The sequence below is a fragment of the Galeopterus variegatus genome, unplaced genomic scaffold, assembly GCF_000696425.1.
Source record: "Galeopterus variegatus unplaced genomic scaffold, G_variegatus-3.0.2 Scaffold619, whole genome shotgun sequence".
Taxonomy (NCBI): Eukaryota; Metazoa; Chordata; class Mammalia; order Dermoptera; family Cynocephalidae; genus Galeopterus; species Galeopterus variegatus.
The window spans coordinates 287047-305442 of record NW_007726730.1 but is presented as its reverse complement, the minus strand read 5'-3'; the positions used below and the strand labels follow the sequence as shown (position 1 = coordinate 305442).

The following is an 18396-nucleotide window of genomic DNA, read 5'->3' as shown; positions in this document are numbered from 1 at the left end:
GGGATCGCAACCCTCAGTGTCACGCCCGTACCGGACCGGGACCGGCAACGGGATCGCAACCCTCGGTGTTGCGCCCGCACCTCGCTCAGCCAGTGAGCGGCCGGTCTGTATGTGGGATCCGAACCCTCGGCGGGAGCGCCGCCGCGCTCCCAAGCGGCACACTGTAGCAGTGCGCCACTGGGCCGGCCCGTAATACAATTTTTTTGTTGATGGTTTTAGTAGCTTGGATATAAGAACTGACAGAGCAGATGGTTGGATTGACCCAAGGTAGAATAAGAGGACAAAAAAGTTGAAGATATTAACAAAATAGTAATTTAAGTGATAGAAGTTGTGGTTATAGTAAAATATTAAAATTTAAGATTTCAAATGGAGCAAGTCTAATTCTTTTTTCCTTTAATCAATATTCATGACTCCCAGTCAGATATTGCAGATGAAGATATGCAAAATTATAGTCATTGACTCAGTCAAATTAACTTTCCATGGTGAAAGCATTTTTTTAGGTTATAAACACTTTGCAGTAGCCCTGTCAGCATATCAGCATATCATGGGGCTTAGAAATAAATTTGCTACCTAGGTAGCTTCTTTGAACTAATAGTCACCTTGAGTGACAAACTATAACAAATTTTGTCTGTGAGAGGGGGTTATATAATCATACTTGATTTATGGTCTCTGGTTCTTTTGTAGCTTAGAGTTTGAGACTCTTGTTCAGCTGCAAATCATGAAAACCAACTTTCTTCATCCTCTGTGTTGGAGATGGCTAAATTTCTGAGTGTTTGTCCATCTAAAAGAGCTAGCTGTATGGGAAATCTCTAGGGCTTGGTTTGTTAGATTTAGGCTTTTTGGAGAGAAGCCTTTTTGGAACCTCATATCTGGTTGTTGTAGAGGGAGAGACAGATGTTTGGGGTATAAAGTTGGGCTATGAAAGAGGTCTTTGGAGTTATAACAAAGGACACAACTTTTTTTACACCTCCTTTGGCACTCCTTTCATAGTTTCCTTTTTGGTAAAATGGGAGTAACAGAAGTAGCCATAACACAGAACTGCTGTGAAATGAAAAAATTTTAAATAAAAAATTTAAAACTTTAAATGAAAATTTTAAATAAAATTTTAAAATTTTAAATGAAAAATTTAAATTTTAAGTGAAGAAATTATAAGCAGGGAGTAGCAAATATTAATAATAATATTATTTTTGCATTCAGGCTAATTATCATCCAAGGACAAATACTAGCATGAGGCATCTTTCAACTCTTTTAAACTTAAATAGCCATTTTCTAAAATACAACTAATGCTATTAATTTATTTTTTTAAATTGATGTTGCTACCTGTAAGCTATAGAACACTTTCACTGTGACCAACAACCATCCAACAACCATCCCATTCGAGAACATCTGTCAGCTGCCATGTGGCTTTAAGATGTCATACTACCCTCAAACTGAACTTTCAGAGTGCAAACAGGTCCCTTTATTAGTGCATCAGATTCAGTTTAAGGCAGTGAGCTTTTCTCGAAATTTTGTGGGATGTAAACAGACATGAAATTCCAAGAAACCTAGTTGTGGCAGGGGCCTCCTTCCTTGAGGCAGTGAAAGTTTGTTTAATTGTTCTACTGTTTCTAAATAAGTGATGTTAGTCATCCAAGAAAAAATTGCTGTCTTGGCCCAAAGCTGCATATGTGTTTGGGCTTGGGTTAGTATGGGTTAAAAATATCCTAGACTGTTCTCAAGCACAGGCAACTAAGGACTCTGAAGAGACAGTGATAAATTTATATATCTCATACACACAAACACACACAACTTTATTTTTTGATATGTAATTAGACTATATAGATAATCTTAAAATCTTTTATCTTAATCCAATCCTTAATTTAAATGGAGATATTTATTAATTAAAGCTAGTTTCAGATTTGGGGGGATTTTTGTTTGGAGGCTGATATGTTCATGCAAAAGAGAGGACATACCCACTTACTAACGTCTCTTATAGATCACTTCTACAGCGACAGCACAGAGATGGTGAAGATAATAGTGCATACCGTGCAGAGTCAGGACCGTGTTCTCAAGGAGCTGTTTGGTCATCTGAGGTAGAAAAACTTATTTCCTACTGAAAAGTCAGCATACTTTTATCTTGTTCCTTTCAAAGTATTAGCACTCTTTGGTAAATATACTAGACTGTAATAGTTCTGGCAGAACCTTGGGTAGCATTGCTTTGGAGATCAGTCATTAAATCTGATGTTGATTGTGGTTCATCTCCCCAGCTCAGTTTAGGAGTATGGTGTGCAGTCTTGGGGGATGTGTAAGTATCTGACACTGATTTAATCTCTGCAGCAAGTTGTTGGGCTGTAAGCAGAAGATTATTGATCTACTCCCCAAGGTGGAAGTGGCCCTCAGTAACATCAAGGAAGCTGATAATACCGTCATGTTTATGCAGGGAAAGAGGCAGAAAGAAATATGGCATCTTCTTAAAATTGCCTGTGTAAGTAATTATTAATGAATTATTTAATGTGACATTGAGTTGCTATTACTCCCTGCAAAAAATATTTTTATCAGCATGAGCTGGGTCCTCTTGAAGACATGTATTTTGTGTTGGGCTGATGCTTATGATCTTTGCCTAGTGTCTGACTAGCAATTGAGACGGAGGACTTTATGATTCTCCCGCATTGTCACTCACCTTTCCAATTCCTGTTTTTATATTCCTCCTAGCTCTGGACCATTGTGGTATCCCAAACCAACTTGAGAAGAGATGTGCCTGACTAGTTAATAAAACCAACCTTTGTTTAACTGGGGTTTTTTTCCCCCTCTAACCGAAGTAGTATTAGAGGGGTAGATATATTTGGTTTTAGTCAATGAAGAAAGGGGACAAGGACAGGATAGTTAGTAGTGGTGTGGAAAGGTGGGAATAGTTTTGTACAGAAGTACTCCAGTTTTGCATGTGAGTAGTGATGGAAATGTAAGTCTTAGTGCTTGCCTATATATAATTTTGATTTTTTTTTTTTCATTCAGACACAGAGTTCTGCCAGGTCCCTTGTAGGATCCAGTCTAGAAGGTGCAGTAACCCCTCAGGCATCAGCATGGCTGCCCCCGACTTCAGAACGTGAACATCCTCTGTCATGCGTGGTAACTCTTCAAGATGGGTGGGTTCACTTTGTAACAATAGAGAGTTGTGTTTTCAGAGCAGTGGTGGGAATGAAGCAGTAAAGCATACGGTTAAGGTACTCTTCAGTGCCTTCAGACCAGGGTTGAGTCTTGACTGTCTCTTTGTAATCTTGGGCAGCTTAACTTGATTTTTAATGTTCCTATTTCCTCACCTGTAAAATGGGATTGTCTCAAATAACTATTGTGAAAATTCAATTAGACAATGTATATAAAGTGCATGGGAAGTAAATATTCAGCAAATGTTGCTTATTATTAGTAGCTCAATCCAAGTTCTAAGTCCTTTCTGTTATTCGCTTATCAGTTTCTTTTACTGAAATCTTATTCCTCTCTTAATGATTTATCTCTGTGAGAAATTATGCTATCTTTTTGCATTTACCATTTTGGGGTCCTTGATTATCCTTCTAATAAATTGTTGATCTACTCTATTTTATAACTTAGCATTTCTAAAATCACTTTTTTCAGTGCCTTACATCAATTTTGCAAGTAAGAACTCAACTTTGAAGCCCTATTTTCTTTTATTAATTCCTACTCTTCTGCTAAAAGCTGAATGACTATCCATTTCTGTTATTTTCTCAGCATAAGATGTGCCGTATCCAAAGCCAGTGGCTCTTTGCTAGCTTGTGTATTATCACTTTTCTCACAACTCATGGAGACCTCTACAGCACCAGCATTTTCTGGAAGCTCTGCCCATAATTAGTTTTGCAGAATTGCAGCCATGTTACATCACTGCTCAGGAGGTCATGCGGTTGCGCATTCTGTACTCTACTTTTATGAGAGAAAAGCACATGACAGGAAGGCAAGCTGATATCAGGTATTTTTTTTTTTTTTAAAGAAAGCAAGTTCCAGGGTATATCTTGAGGTCATTATAGATTTGGCCCAATGCATTCCATCTACAACTATAGCACAGGCTATAATTATACAGACTTTAGGAAATATTCCATTAATCATAGTTGGAGGAAGTAAAATTTAATACATTACTAACCTTTTTGCTTTCATTAAAGGCATTTAGGTTTATAGGGGATGCTAATGGTTGCAGTTGTCACCACTATAATTTCCAATTTCAGGTTGTGGTTGTTTGCAAAAGTATATCTGACAGGTATCTAAAATATTTTCTTGTAGGAATACATTATAAAGGAAAACTGATTTCAATTATAATGTACCTGCTGGTACTTAACTAGCAAGGATTGGGAACTGTTGACCTCAGTTTTTCCATCTGTTGAATAAGAATTGAATCCGAATTTAGTTCAAAGCTAATAGTGGCTGAGGCTTCCATGGCTTAGAACTAACTCTAGTAGAGTAGGGACTGAGGGTTGGTAAGGGTGAGGATAGAAGCCATGTGGTAGAGGGAAGCATGAAGGTAGAAATGAAAATCAGAATCTCCTTCAAAGATAAGCTTCCAGGGATACTTCTTGGTTCTGGGCAGCTCTTATCATCCTGTCTTCTGCTGCTGTTCTCAGGAATCAGCTTGCTTGTTTTCCTTTTCATTACTATCATCCATAGGTTCCAACCACAATTTTTAACCTTCCTTGATATCTACAGAACAGATTGTACTTTTGTTGTCTTCTCCCCTACATTTGTGTTTGTGAAGTAAACATGCTGGTATTTTTACTACTTGTAAGGACAAGAAAATATTACAGAAACAAAAAGAGGTCTTTCATTTGTCTATGCCACAAGTATCTCTCCCTGCCCACCCTGTTCGCATTTTCAGGAGGGAAAAAATGTTGTATGTAAGTGCCACTTACATATCAGAGGAAAATCAGATTGAAGTTATAGTGAGCTTATCATTACAGTTAGGCAGAGGCAGCAGCCTGGACTAAGCAGGACTCTCTCCCTTTTGTGGGGAGGGATGAGGAAACACAATTACAGGAGTCAGCTGCATTGGTGTGCTGGATTGCAAGAAGGGAAGTGATCATCCTGACCTAGAAGACCAGAAAGTAGAGGAAGTTCATATGCCCCTTTGCTGAATTTGAAAAGGTTTTGTTCTTTCATTCCACAGGGAGACTTTAGCACAAGTGATAGAAGAAAATGTGAACTGTCTTGGCCATTTAAGCACTATTATTCATGAAGTAAATGAGGAACAGGGCAGTAGTATGATGGTAAGTTTTGTGTGGATATGAATATATGTTTTAGGTATGTTGGGTACAAAGGTTTAACTTTCCATGCTAGCCTTATCTGGCGATTGGGATGCATAAGGGGAATAGAAGAACTCAGAGGAAAGAACATTTGAGGAATCTCTTCAATCTCAAGTCCTCATCTTCTGTTAGTCAGGAATGTACTAAGATTATGTCATTAATAATCTTCAATAGTAGCATTTTTTTTTTGTCTTTTGTCTTTTTCCGTGTCCGGCAACGGATCGCAACCCTCAGTGTTGCCCCCGCACCGGACCGGGGACCAGCAACGGGACCGCAACCCTCGGCGTTGCTCCCGCGCCTCGCCCAGCCAGTGAGCGGGAACCGGTCTGTACGTGGGATCCGAACCCTCGGGCGGGAGCGCCGCCGCGCTTCCCAAGCGGTGCACTTATCCAGTGCGCCACCGGGCCGGCCCAATAGTAGCATTTTTGATCAGACGAGTGATAAGCTTTCTTCGCAGTGTGACCACTGAAGTTGAATGGTTTTTACCTTTTTGCTTACATCAGTTTTGTCCAATAAGATGGGACTTGTACTATAATTCAAATATAGTACCTGCTGCATATAAAATGAATTGTTAATATAGTGGTAATTAATAAAAGTGCTTATGTTAAGATTTAGCTAGTGTGAACTATTGATTTACTAAAACTTGGAGAAACCACAATAAAATGTTTACTTAACTTTTACTGCATTAATCTCAGTGTCAACTCTTTATATTTCCTCTTTCATTAAGAATAATTATTTGCTTCTGTTTATGAAAACTCTGAAATTAGCAGAAAACAAGGCGAACTAAACTCTCTAATTATAAATTGTGTGTTTTTGATTTTTCAACTTTTGATTATAAAATGTCCAAACATAAAGAAAACTTGCAAAAATGAACACCCATATGTTTACCACTTATAATCAGTATCTAATTGTAACTTTTTCATGCCTGGTTTTAGAATCTTGATTGGAGTTGGTTAACAGAATGACTTGCCACTCGTTCACTGTCCCCAAACGTATGGAAGTTGTCGCTGCATATGTTGGAAGTTTGTTTATCCCCCATGAAACCAATCTTCAGACACCAGTCAATGGAAGAAATGGCTATGATAAGAAACTATGTGGGATTTTACAAGCACAATATTTTGATTTTGAGTAATTTTAACTTCTCAACAGGTAGGATTTTATAAAAAGTCAATGGGCTTGTTTAAATATTTGTTTTAATACTACTGCTACTTAGGAGCATCATTGTGACCCATTTGTCTTCAAAGTTGGTAAAACATTACTTATTTAACTGACTAAAAATACCCTTTAAAGTTTTAACTTTTGTACGTAAGGCCAGATATTATGTACAGAGAAGAAAACCTGAACTGGGGTTTTAAGTGAAAGTTGACTATGTGTGTTTGTGTGGAAGAGACTGCTCACAAGTAAAATTGTACTTCATGAAGAATAAATCCTACCTCCTTGTGTTGCATTCAACAAGTGCTCTTCCTGGCATCATAAGGAGTTAGTTTAATTCCATTTTTAATTTTACTGCACATTTGACTGTATCCTCTTCTTGTAGAAAGGATCTTGTATTGTGCCTTAGTACAAGTTGACTGTCAAATCATGTTAAGTGTGCTATGTGTATATGTATTTAAGATGTACATTTAATAATATCAAAGAGAAGATGCCTGTTAATTTATAATGTATTTGAGAGCTTGTATGTTTTTTCATTTGTAAAAATGGGTTTGTTTAAACAATCTTTCATGTCTTGTTATTAAGGTCTGCACTCCCTTATCTGTGATTGTAATTCCAAAATCCAAAAAGCTCTGAAAACAAGATTTTCATAAGCTTAGTGACAAAACTTATCAGCTTGCAAATCTGATCTGAACTGACATTGAATCTACTTATCCCATTTAGTGTGAATATTCATTTATTTTGCAGCAGAAATATTAACATGTTTGATTATTGGGGGTGGGGAGGAGTCCTGCAACAGAGTCTGCTGAGCTGAGGGTTAATATAGTATGGTACATGCACTGAATTACTTTTCTAAAATTGGAAAATGTCATAATTGTGAAACATCTGGCCCCAAAGGTTTCAGATAAAGGTCTGTGGATCTCTATCACCTGTTAAGCAATTTAGACGGTGTTGTTTTTTAAAAAAATGTGAAATAGTTTTATATTCTAGACATTTTTTCACTTTGTTTATTAAATGATTTTTAAATTACTTTTTGAAACTCTATTCATTATAAAAATCAGATTATAACAGAACAATTGAATATGGCTTGGGAAAACATGAAAGTTCCATGTAGTAGTACTGGAGCACAGAATAACATAATAGTTTCTCCCTGTACTTTCATTAGGAATTAAACAGGCTTATGGTAGTCAGTATTGGGCAACTTCTTTACTATAGTATTTTTTCCTGAAATGTCCTGTCAACACTATCCGTGTCAAAAAGCCACGTGCCATCAGGTACCATCGTTTCTCTAAAGATGGTGCTTCCATCCTTGTCAGCTATTATAATAGGCAGTCTTGCTTCCATAGTTCTAGGTTTTAATAATAAACATTGGGTACCTATTGCTAGGAAGGTATTAAGCTAGATGTCAAGATCAGAAACAGTTAACACAGGCAGTACAGTAAAAGTGCTTATCTGGGAGTCTGAACACTGCAGAACATCCAAGCACTTGAATTATTCTTAAACGATTTTTTTCAATGATAATGCAAATTTTCTAAATGTCACTGTAATCTTTGGTAAAAGATTTGCTATAGGCTGGGGATTGTTTTGATGGGGTGACTAGGGATCAGGGCTGCCTGATCTCATGATTTGGACAGGTGGTGTGAGTCAGAATAGCCTATCTAGTGAGATCACCCCAAACTTGCTTTTGATGCATGAGTGGACCACTCTATTTTTTGTTGGGTAACGACTTTTTGGAACTAAAGGGCAATTGCGAACTGCATACATTTCATTCTCCAACATAAGCGATATTATGAAAAACTAAGAACGTATCCAGAAAATATAGGGGCTGGAGCAAGCTATTTTTCATTGTTTTTGCTCCCCCTACATTTTACAGTGAAAGACTTTGCTTTTGGAAGTTAAGATAGGTAAACTCTGCAAATATAACTCACCCGGAAAACACAAGGTCCCAGACACTCCTAGGTAATAAAAATCAAGTGAATGATCCAGGTAAGTACATTTATTGAAGGGAGTGGGTAGAGTCGTCTAGGAAGGCTGGCTTTAATGAAGACTTGAATTCTATTTACCGCGTCTCATTTCCACTGCTGCTACCGCTGTAACATTGGGCTTGCAGTTCCCTAACCGTTTGGCTTCCCTGCCTCCAGTCCGTCTCCATTCTCAGCTGTTCTGCAGGTTCACTGGCCCTAAAGAACTGCTTTCCCATATTTCTCTGCCCAAGAAGTTAGAAGACCTTTCAACCCTAGTCTACCTTGTCCAGTTGTGGTCCCACCACTAGCCTTTCAAGGCTTACACCATTACTGCCTAACCTAATCTAATCTGCTTCCCTTACTTCCTTTGTATTCCTACATCTCACACCCACCTCTACCCATTTCATTTGCCCTTTTTACACATGCACATGGTGCAAAAAGAATACGCAGTGAAAAGAAAGTCTCTTTCTGTCCTCTAGCCACCTAGTTCCCCTAACAGCAGAAAAAGTGCATTCCAGGCTTTCAAAATCTGGTCCTAGTCTAGCCTATAATAACACTCCTTTCCATCATAGAAGCCTTCAAAGAAACACAAGTGCTGAGAGCTCTTTCCTTCTCCCTGGAGAATCGTCCCCCTCTCACTACACTTAATATGCTTAACCCATTCTGCTCCTACCGCTTGGATGGCCTTCATAAATCCCTCACCGGATCAGCATTCTTGCAAAAACAAACAAAAAACTTGGTGAGTGAATGATGAACTTGGACCGAATATCCTCCTCTTCTGAACTTCCACAGCACTTTACTTGCAGCAAGAAGTGCAGTATCCGTGCCTGAAGCATGTGCTTGCAACATGGTAAGGCTTGGTATAAACCATAAAAGGACAAATAAACGAAACAGTTACCACACTGAGAGAATGGGTTCTCTGCACACAAAAAAAACCTGACCAGTCCCTTGTCCGAGAGGCCCTTGCCTTTCTTTTGCATCCCTGCTTACTCCACACTACCGACTTTCCTTCTCCGGAGCAGATAAACGGCAGTGCACAGAGAGACCGCGCCATACCTCCGCAGGAGATCGCGCGGCCTAGCGGCTGGGAGAATTTTGTCCCGTGCGCTCCCCGTCTCTCTAGTCTACGTCTATGTGCGTCCCTGCGCAGCCGCAGTGCTGGGCGAGTGGGCGGGGCCGGCTGTCGGAGGCAGTTGGCGCGGCCCGGGAGGTGGCTGCACGTGCCGGCGGGGGCGATGCGTCACTGATCGGTGAGGCACGGTCTGGGGTCGTCCTCTCTTCGGAGCCTCCGGCTGAACCCCTTCTCAGTTAGTGCCTTCCTCCGGGGGAGCGGTCGTTTGGAGAGGGGGTGACACGACGCTCACCAAGCAGGGGCGGCCCGCGGGCTGTCTGGGGCGGAGGAGTTGGCGAGGGGAAAGCGGACTCAGCGGGGAGGGAAGAATGAGGGGAAAGGGGTACAGGACTCGCCGGCAAAGCCTGCGAGAGGGCTTCAGGTCTCCAGAGGGAGAGGGCGGAAACTGGAGGTGGTGGGCCTGTCACTCACGGGGCTGAGGGTCCTTTCCTCCCTCACCCAGGAGGAACAAGAATGAATATGACTCAAGCCCGGGTTCTGGTGGCTGCAGTGGTGGGGCTGGTGGTTGTCCTCCTCTACGCCTCCATCCACAAGATTGAGGAAGGACACCTGGCGGTGTACTACAGGTGAGCGGCACGTGCAGTCAGCTCAGGTTCTAGAGCAGATAGAAAGGGCACTCCTGCTAGTGTGGAATCGGGGAAGTTGTTCCCTCTGCAGCGTCCTGGAGAGCACCCTCCAGGTGTTGGACAGTTTGAGTACTATGTTCGTTTTGTGTAGAGGTCAAGATTCCTTTCACTTATCTCTAGTACACAGCAAACTCAATTATTTGTAGAAAAATTAATAAAGAAGGAAGGTAGTCGCTCTACCTGCAACTGAAGAGATGAATAAGTCATAGTCCGCACAACTGTACAGGCTTTTAGTTTGTCGCTGTGGATGCTATTTAGAAAATCTGCTCGTTTATGGTTGTTCCTTAGATTTTTTTTCATTTAAAAGCTATTAGTGTCTGGTTATGTTTTATAAGACCATAATGACCATGACAGTTATTATGTTCCTGGACCTCAAGGGGCATAAGCACGACATTGACGGGCCACCCTCCTCCCTCCTTACCGTTTCCTTTCAAGTTCCTTTTCAAGTTGAGGAGAGGTATGGTGTGAGATGTGTTGCTCTCTACTTGAGCTCACATAGCTTTTGCTTCAGCATAATTACCACCAGTTTCTTTTGACATAGACTAGTAAGAGAGAGGCCAGTTTGTGGAGAAATTGGGATAGTGATGTTTTCAAAAAGAGCTTTAAGTTTTTGCTTGTTTTCATCGTCCCCCCAAAACTGATATTTCTACTTTTAGATCCATCCTGAATGCTAGAAAAAGTACAATTTTAGTGGTATATCTTAGCAGATGGAAGTCTAGCATAAGAAATGACAGATTAGTCCAGATTTCCATCGATTATGGCATCTTCCTGACAGTAGAACCAAGGAAAGAACATTTCAAGGTATGGCTCTCAAAGAATTAGTAATGAACTTCAAACAGTTCATCTTTTCTTAGTATGACTTCTTTGCAAACTGGTTTATATTTTCAGGATTAGAAAGTAAGTTCAATGATTTACTATTCACTAGGTAAAATAGGACTTCTTTGTAAAATTTACTCCCCAAATGCCTCCTTTTGACAGTTTCCAGGGTGTGCTTTCATACTTCTCACATTTCAGAATTTAGTGAACAAGTCCATATCATAATCTATTTATAGTCTTAATCCTATCACAGTTCATCTTTCCATGCTAATTTCTTGTTGTTGGTTTTATACAGAAATTTTATGTTCCCAGTATTACCTTGCAGATAGATAAAAAGAATCATGCGCCTCAGAAATTTCTCCTTCCTGAAAGTGTGTGTTGGCTTCATTTTCTAACCTGGTGATCAAATGTATTTTGTTTTGATTTGGCTCTTGTTATGTGCAATTAAAGTACCTTAACTGAGAGCCATTAGAATTTTTTTCACAAATATTTCTCAGAAGATTAAAGACGAAGGAGAATCCTTTGAACCTGAGAGCAGTGCTGGAGACCCAGAGGTATGATCGGTCGAGCTTATGAAACAAGGTGTAACGTCGGCAGTTTAATTTGATCTTTTCACCTTTTTAGGTGTGGTAGGTATTTTAAGCAGCAGTTGTTCATCATGAGTAATTCATATTAGTGAGGCTTTAGTAGGTCAGTAGCATGAGTAAAAGTGAATCTTTATTATAGCATTTTAGATTTGGAAAGAGAGTTTCTCTCTTTATAATTTTGTCAAATTGAAACATCTTTTTGCAGGGGAGGAGCTTTACTAACTAGCCCCAGTGGACCAGGCTATCATATCATGTTGCCTTTCATTACTACGTTCAAATCTGTGCAGGTGAGTGATTCCTAGGGAAGCCCCCACACCAGATAGACAGGTGTGACAGGAGTTACCACACTTGTGGGTGGAGATAGATTTCCTTATTGCCTAAGCAGATGGCAGTATTTGCTTAAATGCAGGAGTTAAAGTTCAAAGTACAATTGTCACAGCACAATTTATGATTTTGAGCAACCTCACTCCCTTGAAGTGAATTAGAAGTATGAACTAGGCAGTTTGGAAGGACTGACTTCTGCCATCTGTATAGTGGCATGTAGCAGGTTTTCTGTTGCTGCTGTCAAAATAAAGAATTAGGAACACAACTAGAAATACAAGTCTATGATTACTTGGTTTAGAACAGTGTTTGGTTTCCATAGAGGCAGTGTACTATTAACATGGAGGTTCTGAATTTCTATACACAGCTTTTTTGCTTCACATTTTTTGCCTGATACATTAAGCACAATTTTATGTGGAAACTTAGCGATTGTTGTATTTTGACAGCATCCCAGATACTTGAAATAAGTGTCTGGCTATTGAAAAGAGTGTCTTGGCCATGGGAGATGCTTCATAAATATCTTTTGACATAAGATGAGAAAACAGGATTAGGTTGTGACTACTTTTGCAAGCTCAGTGTGATCATAAATCTTTGGATTGAGAAATTTGTTTACCATTTGCTGCTAATTTTTCAGAACTCAGGAAAATTCGATTTTAGTTAATCTTAGTCTAGGCTTCCTTCTAAGTGAGAGTTTAGTTATAAATACTTATATCCTCCAAGTTTCCCTCCAGTCCCCTTTTCGGTGGCTTAGGGAAAGGATTGTGTCAAATGAAGTGAAATATTGTGTTTTTCTCCTAGTCAGGCTGATTTCCATATTATTTTCCCAAATTTATTTTATTCATTCTTGCCTTGGTTCATGCTGTCACCTCTTCACTCACCATCTCTCCATCCATTTCTTTTCTCCTCTCTAAATCTTGAGAGCCAGCCTGTGGCCCACTTGAGAGAGTATGGTGCTGATAACACCAAGGCTGCAGGTTCAGGTCCCTATATAGGGATGGCCATTTGGCTCACTTGGGAGAGTGTGGTGCTGACAACACCCAGACAAGGGTTAAGATACCCTTACCGGTCATCATTTAAAAAAAAAAAAAATCAGTCAATAAATAAATCTTCCCAGTCGTTTTTTTAGGCTTATCCCAGGTTCCTCCTTTTCTATTCTTTAGCTCTTAAAGTTTGTATTGTAAACTTTGACCCTTGTTCTTATTTCCTTTAATGTCATATTGTATTGTTCTCTAAGTTTTTGTTTCAGAAAGTCTCTAAGCTTCTTGAAGGAAGGAGTTGTAACATTCGTATTTCTGACCTTTCTACTTATGGTGGAAGTTGTTAAATTGGGCTGACTTCTCAAAAAGTAATGTGGTGCAGTGAACATGGCCACCTGGCTGTGCCATCAATTGGTTGCATGACTTTGGAAATATTACTGCACTGCTGTAAAATTCAGTTATTCCTCTGTAAAGGAAAGAATTTTAATTACATGACCAATAGTCCAAACAGTCTATAATGATGTTAGTAATGGCATCATCAGAACCTTAAAGATCAGGATCGTTTTTAGATCTTGTTCAAAGCCAGATAAATCTGTCTTTGCCTTCTTGAAACTTAGTGTGTTAAGTCATATTGATTCGGAGATCTAGACTATAACCTCAAATAGATATTAGAGTTTAATTGTATATATTCATGTAACAAATATGCAGTGTGTGTGTATATAGAGTGTAATAAGCTATCATACTTATAAGAGACACAAATGAAATTAGTAAAAAGATTTCCTTATAAACAAATATACTTTGCATCACAAAAATATTAAATGCTGGAGCCAGTGTGACTAAATAGGAATGGTTTTTATATGTGAAACAGTAACATTCTAGGAAACAGTTATATTAATAAAACCTTTTAAGAAAGTGTTCTTATGAGACTAAGATGTAAAGAAATTTATTTTTAGGAATTTTTTTTTTCCTACCAAGTGAGGTAACTGGCCAGCCCCTAGGAATTTTTGGAACACATTATAAGACATAGCCCTGTGTAAACAAATGGTTCAACAAACTTGGCAATTCAAAGAAATATATATGAATGTGAAATCCCATATATGATGTAAGAAGAAGAAAACAATACTTAGAGAAATTACATGAAAACTTTCAGTCTTTAAAGTATATATAAAGTTTGGCTGGCCAATTAGCTCAGTTGGTTAGAGCATGGTGTTATAATACCAAGGTCAAGGATTCATATCCCCATACCAGCCAGCTTCCCCTCCCCCCGCCAAAAAAAAGTATATATATATAAAGTAACCATGGACTCACTTTTAAAATACGTATTCTACAAATAAAAATAAAAAATAAATATTCTATCACACTGAGAAAATAATTTTTAAGAGACTGTAAAGGAAGTATAAAAGCACAAAGCACATAAAGATAGGATATTAAATTGAAGATTTAATATTTGAGCTCTTTCCTAGTTCTTCTTGATCTGAAAATTGGCTAGAGAATATTCTTTAGTATATGTGCTGCCAAAGCAAGCACTAGAGAGTATGCTTTAGTTTTAAATAGGAACGTGTATTTTATTTAAGGTTGGTGTGGAATATGGACATTGAATTAGTTAAATGTTTTGAAGGGAATAAATAGAACTCTTTATCAACTCCCCTTATTTTATTCAGAACTGTCAGTAATGTTTACCATCACCCTAATCTCTCAACACAAGAGTTGTACTTTATTCTTTTCCCTCCTAGAATTTTCTATTCGACCGAGTATCATATCCCTCCTCTATTATGTCTCCTGGATTGACAGCTTCTGATTTCCATGGCCTTTACTAAATTAACCTAAATAAATTAATTCTTTAGCTTCCCAACTGGTTTTCCTGCCTCCAGTAAGATGGATAATGAGAACCACACCATATATGAGCAGATGAATTAAGTAAAACACATATTTTTGAAAAGTTCATTTTATGACTATTAAGATGGTCTAGAGAGAGCCCAAACTCCCCATCCATCATTCAGGACCCTCTACCTGATATCACCATATTCTCTTCTCAGAATTTTACTTCTCATCTAGCAAGCCGATCTGCTTCCTGTCACCTATACACACAGTTTGTTTTTAACTGTGTGTATTTGAGTAGGATACTTATTGAACTTAATATGTTCCTCCACCTCATCTGTTCTTATTTCTCCCCCTCTAGACCTGGCTTATAAATACTTCCCCTCAGAGAGCTTTTCAAACTATTGTTTTACTCTCTGTAACTTAACAGTTCAGTTTATGCTCTGTTATTTTATACCTGTTGATGGATTGCTTTGTAAGGATGTTATCTTCTGTGCTGGATTTTGAACTCTTTGGAAATAAGGGCCAAGCCTCCTTTTTCTTTTATATTTCAAAAAATAGTATGTTGCTGTGTGCTTGATACGGTGCAGTGTGTCCAAATAGGTCAATAGGTGCTGGTTTACTTGAGGCCTTAGAGTGCAATAGGAAGTAATTCTGGATCCAAACAAGGGTGTGACCTGGGCAAAGCAATTAAGTACCAGATTGTTGGTTCATTGAGAGGACATCGTAATGGTGGTGGCACTTGTATTTAAAAGGAAACACTTTTAGAGATCACTAGGTCCTGAACTAAAATATTGATTGTAGATTTAGAGAAGAAAGGTCGCCATTGAGTTCAAGGGCAGCTTTGAGTCATGGAGTACTTGTATGCATGTAATAGTTATCTTTTATCTTCAACTTATTAGCTCCCACTTATGAATGAGGATGTGCAGTATCTCTCTTTCTGTGCCTGGCTTATTTCACTTAACATGATTTTCTCCAAGCTCATCCATGTTGCTGCAAATGGAAGAATTTCATTATTTTTATGGAGGAGTAGTATTCCATTGTGTATATATACCACATTTTCCTTATCTAGTCATCTGTTGATGGACATTGAGGTTGGTTCCATAGCTTGGCTATTGTAAATAGAGCTGCCATAAACATGAGAGTGCAGGTACGTAATAACTTCGTATAGCATACAATGTAAGCAGTAATATTAGTGGTGGAATCAAAGTTCAGAGCACAAGTCCTAGCCATAGTATCCTTGTGGATAAGATGTGTAGTTTGCAATCTCAGACCAGTTCCAGGCAAATAAAGGACCCTACTTATTAGCAGATTGAACATGGAACCTTTCCTAGTGCATCTTGATTCAGACATTAGCTATCAAATATTTTGTCTCAAGTCTTTCATTTCTGCTAGGTTACAAAAAGAAATGACTGCTCTGAGAGTTAATCTTTGAGGACTGAAATCGTTATGGAGCTCTCTTGTACTTATGTTCGGCAACTCTCCAGAGGTTTGCCTCTGGGACCAGTAGTTCTTTGACTATATGTGTCTTGAGTATTGATGAGATATTTCTTCCTTCTCAGACAACGCTACAAACTGATGAAGTTAAAAATGTGCCTTGTGGAACAAGGTGAGCTTTCTTCTTGCTTACTAACCTCTCTTTAGTTCAGATGGAGTTTCTGTTTCCTAAGTTGTGTGATCACTTAGACATCTTTCAAATGGGCACGATAGTAACCCAGGGGGATTTCTGATCTGAGCATTATTTGAATAAAGGTCTATCTCCAAATATTAGCTTTCCATCTTAGGAGCCATAATTGAAAAGAATGGAGTTATTAGAGCCAGCAGACCTGACTGCTGCATCGGCTTTATTTTTAGAGCAGTTTTAGGTTCATAGCAAAATTGAGCAGAAAGTATCGAGTTTCCATATATACCTTACCCCCACACATGCCCTTATTAACTTTTCTAAGTTTAGTCTCCTCATTTGCAGAGTTTTTGTAAGGATTAGAATTAGTAATTTTGTAGGGATTAGAATTAGTGCCTGACGAAGTACCTAACCCAGCACTTGGCCCAGAGTAGATGCTCAATAAAAGATAGTTTAAAGTTAAATCATCCCACCTTTCTCTCATCTGTGATATTAAAGCCATCTTTTTTTTCTTTTTTTTTTATGCCATCTAATTTAGAGTTTCTCATTCAGTAGGTCTGGAGGGAGGTCCATGAATTTGCACATCTAACGAAAGTTCTTGGGTGATAACTGATGCTTCTGGTCTGAAGACCTCATTTTGAGAACTGATGCCTAAAAAGGTTTAGGAAAAGAAAGACAAGAAAGGCCCAAATTATTTCTGAGTGTAATCAGTATATTGAATCGTATTGTATCTAATGAAGAATGTGAAGTTTAAGGTATTTTTAAAATTATCCATTTTAAATGACCTAAAATATTGCTGTTACTTACAAAAGAGCCTTCAACATCTGTAGACTGATAGAAGAATGCTTTTAAGAAGGGAGTAAGCTCTCTATGTTTTTAAGTTAATATATTTGGTTATCAAGTTCTCCCTAGGTTTATCTGTCGCTCTCTTATGGATTCCCTTTAGTAGCTCACACTTTTTTCATTTCTTTGTTTTTAGTGGTGGGGTCATGATCTATATTGACCGAATAGAAGTGGTTAATATGTTGGCTCCTTATGCAGGTATGTTACCCATCTGTTCTCTTGTTTTTGTAGTTATAACGAGTATTTATAACTGAGAGATTCCCTGAGGAATAGAAACATACTTTTAGAGTTTTACAACCTCATTGATTGTTGATAAATATAAAAGATAAAAATAAAAGAACACTGAAATATTTTCCATATCTAGGGAATGGAGGTAGAAATAAGTCACAACTTATGGACAGAGTTGACTTTCTGCAACTGTATGAGTTACTCTTCTCTGAGTGTTACTCTTAGTGTTTCTAAGAGCAAGATGGTCACTGATTATTTCTAGAACAGGAAAGTAGCATTTTATCCAGTCAGGATGAGACATAATTTCCTTGTGTGCTACAAATCTGTAACTGATCATTTCTTTTGGCCACACTGATTTGTCACCATAGAGAAATATTTTCTAATTGAGATTTGCTGTAACTTGCAAAGCAATCTGAAAGTCCTCAGTGTGGCAAAAGTATTTTTTTGGTAAAAGATGAAAACCCACAGAGATGGAGTGGGTACTCTTTAAATCAAAAACTTAATTAAATGCTGTAAAGAAATATATGCCATTTTATCCTAATCTTTGTTAATAAAACTGGCATGTCTCATATGTACAGGATACTGTTTGGCAAGAACAATTTTAAAAGGTGAAGTTATAGGGCCGGCCTGGTGGCGCACTGCTACAGTGCGCCGCTTGACCGCGCTCCTGCCGAGGGTTCGGATCCCACATACAGACCGGTTCCCGCTCACTGGCTGAGCGAGGTGCGGACGCAACACCGAGGGTTGCAATCCCGTTGCCGGTCACGGTCTGGTACGGGCGCGACACTGAGGGTTACGATCCGTTGCCGGACACGAAAAAAGACAAAAAAAAAAAAAAATGGTGAAGTTATAGCCTTTGCCTTCAAGGGTTTTTTTTTTTTTTTCTTTTTGTCTTTTTTACTGACCGGTAACGGGATCGCAACCCTCGGTGTCGCACCCGCACCACGCTCAGCCAGAGAGCGGGAACCGGTCTCCACATGGGATCCGAACCCTCAGCGGGAGCGCCGGCACACTTCCCAAGCGGCGCACTCTCCC

At 38.8% G+C, this 18396-nt stretch overlaps 2 protein-coding genes across 2 annotated transcripts in view; both read left to right on the top strand.

Annotated features, from left to right (window-relative positions):
- CHUK (conserved helix-loop-helix ubiquitous kinase) overlaps window positions 1-3710 on the top strand; it is a 35511-nt gene extending 31801 nt beyond the window's left edge. The window contains exons 16-18 of the mRNA XM_008570599.1: window positions 1976-2072; window positions 2317-2464; window positions 2992-3710. Of these exons, the coding sequence (XP_008568821.1) occupies window positions 1976-2072; window positions 2317-2464; window positions 2992-3186 (440 nt within the window). The 3' untranslated portion in view covers window positions 3187-3710. The remainder of the gene's footprint in view (window positions 1-1975; window positions 2073-2316; window positions 2465-2991) is intronic.
- Window positions 3711-9576: 5866 nt separating this feature from the next.
- ERLIN1 (ER lipid raft associated 1) overlaps window positions 9577-18396 on the top strand; it is a 38199-nt gene continuing 29379 nt past the window's right edge. Inside the window, exons 1-5 of the mRNA XM_008570597.1 lie at window positions 9577-9642; window positions 9967-10090; window positions 11759-11840; window positions 16232-16278; window positions 17270-17331. Of these exons, the coding sequence (XP_008568819.1) occupies window positions 9978-10090; window positions 11759-11840; window positions 16232-16278; window positions 17270-17331 (304 nt within the window). The 5' untranslated portion in view covers window positions 9577-9642; window positions 9967-9977. The remainder of the gene's footprint in view (window positions 9643-9966; window positions 10091-11758; window positions 11841-16231; window positions 16279-17269; window positions 17332-18396) is intronic.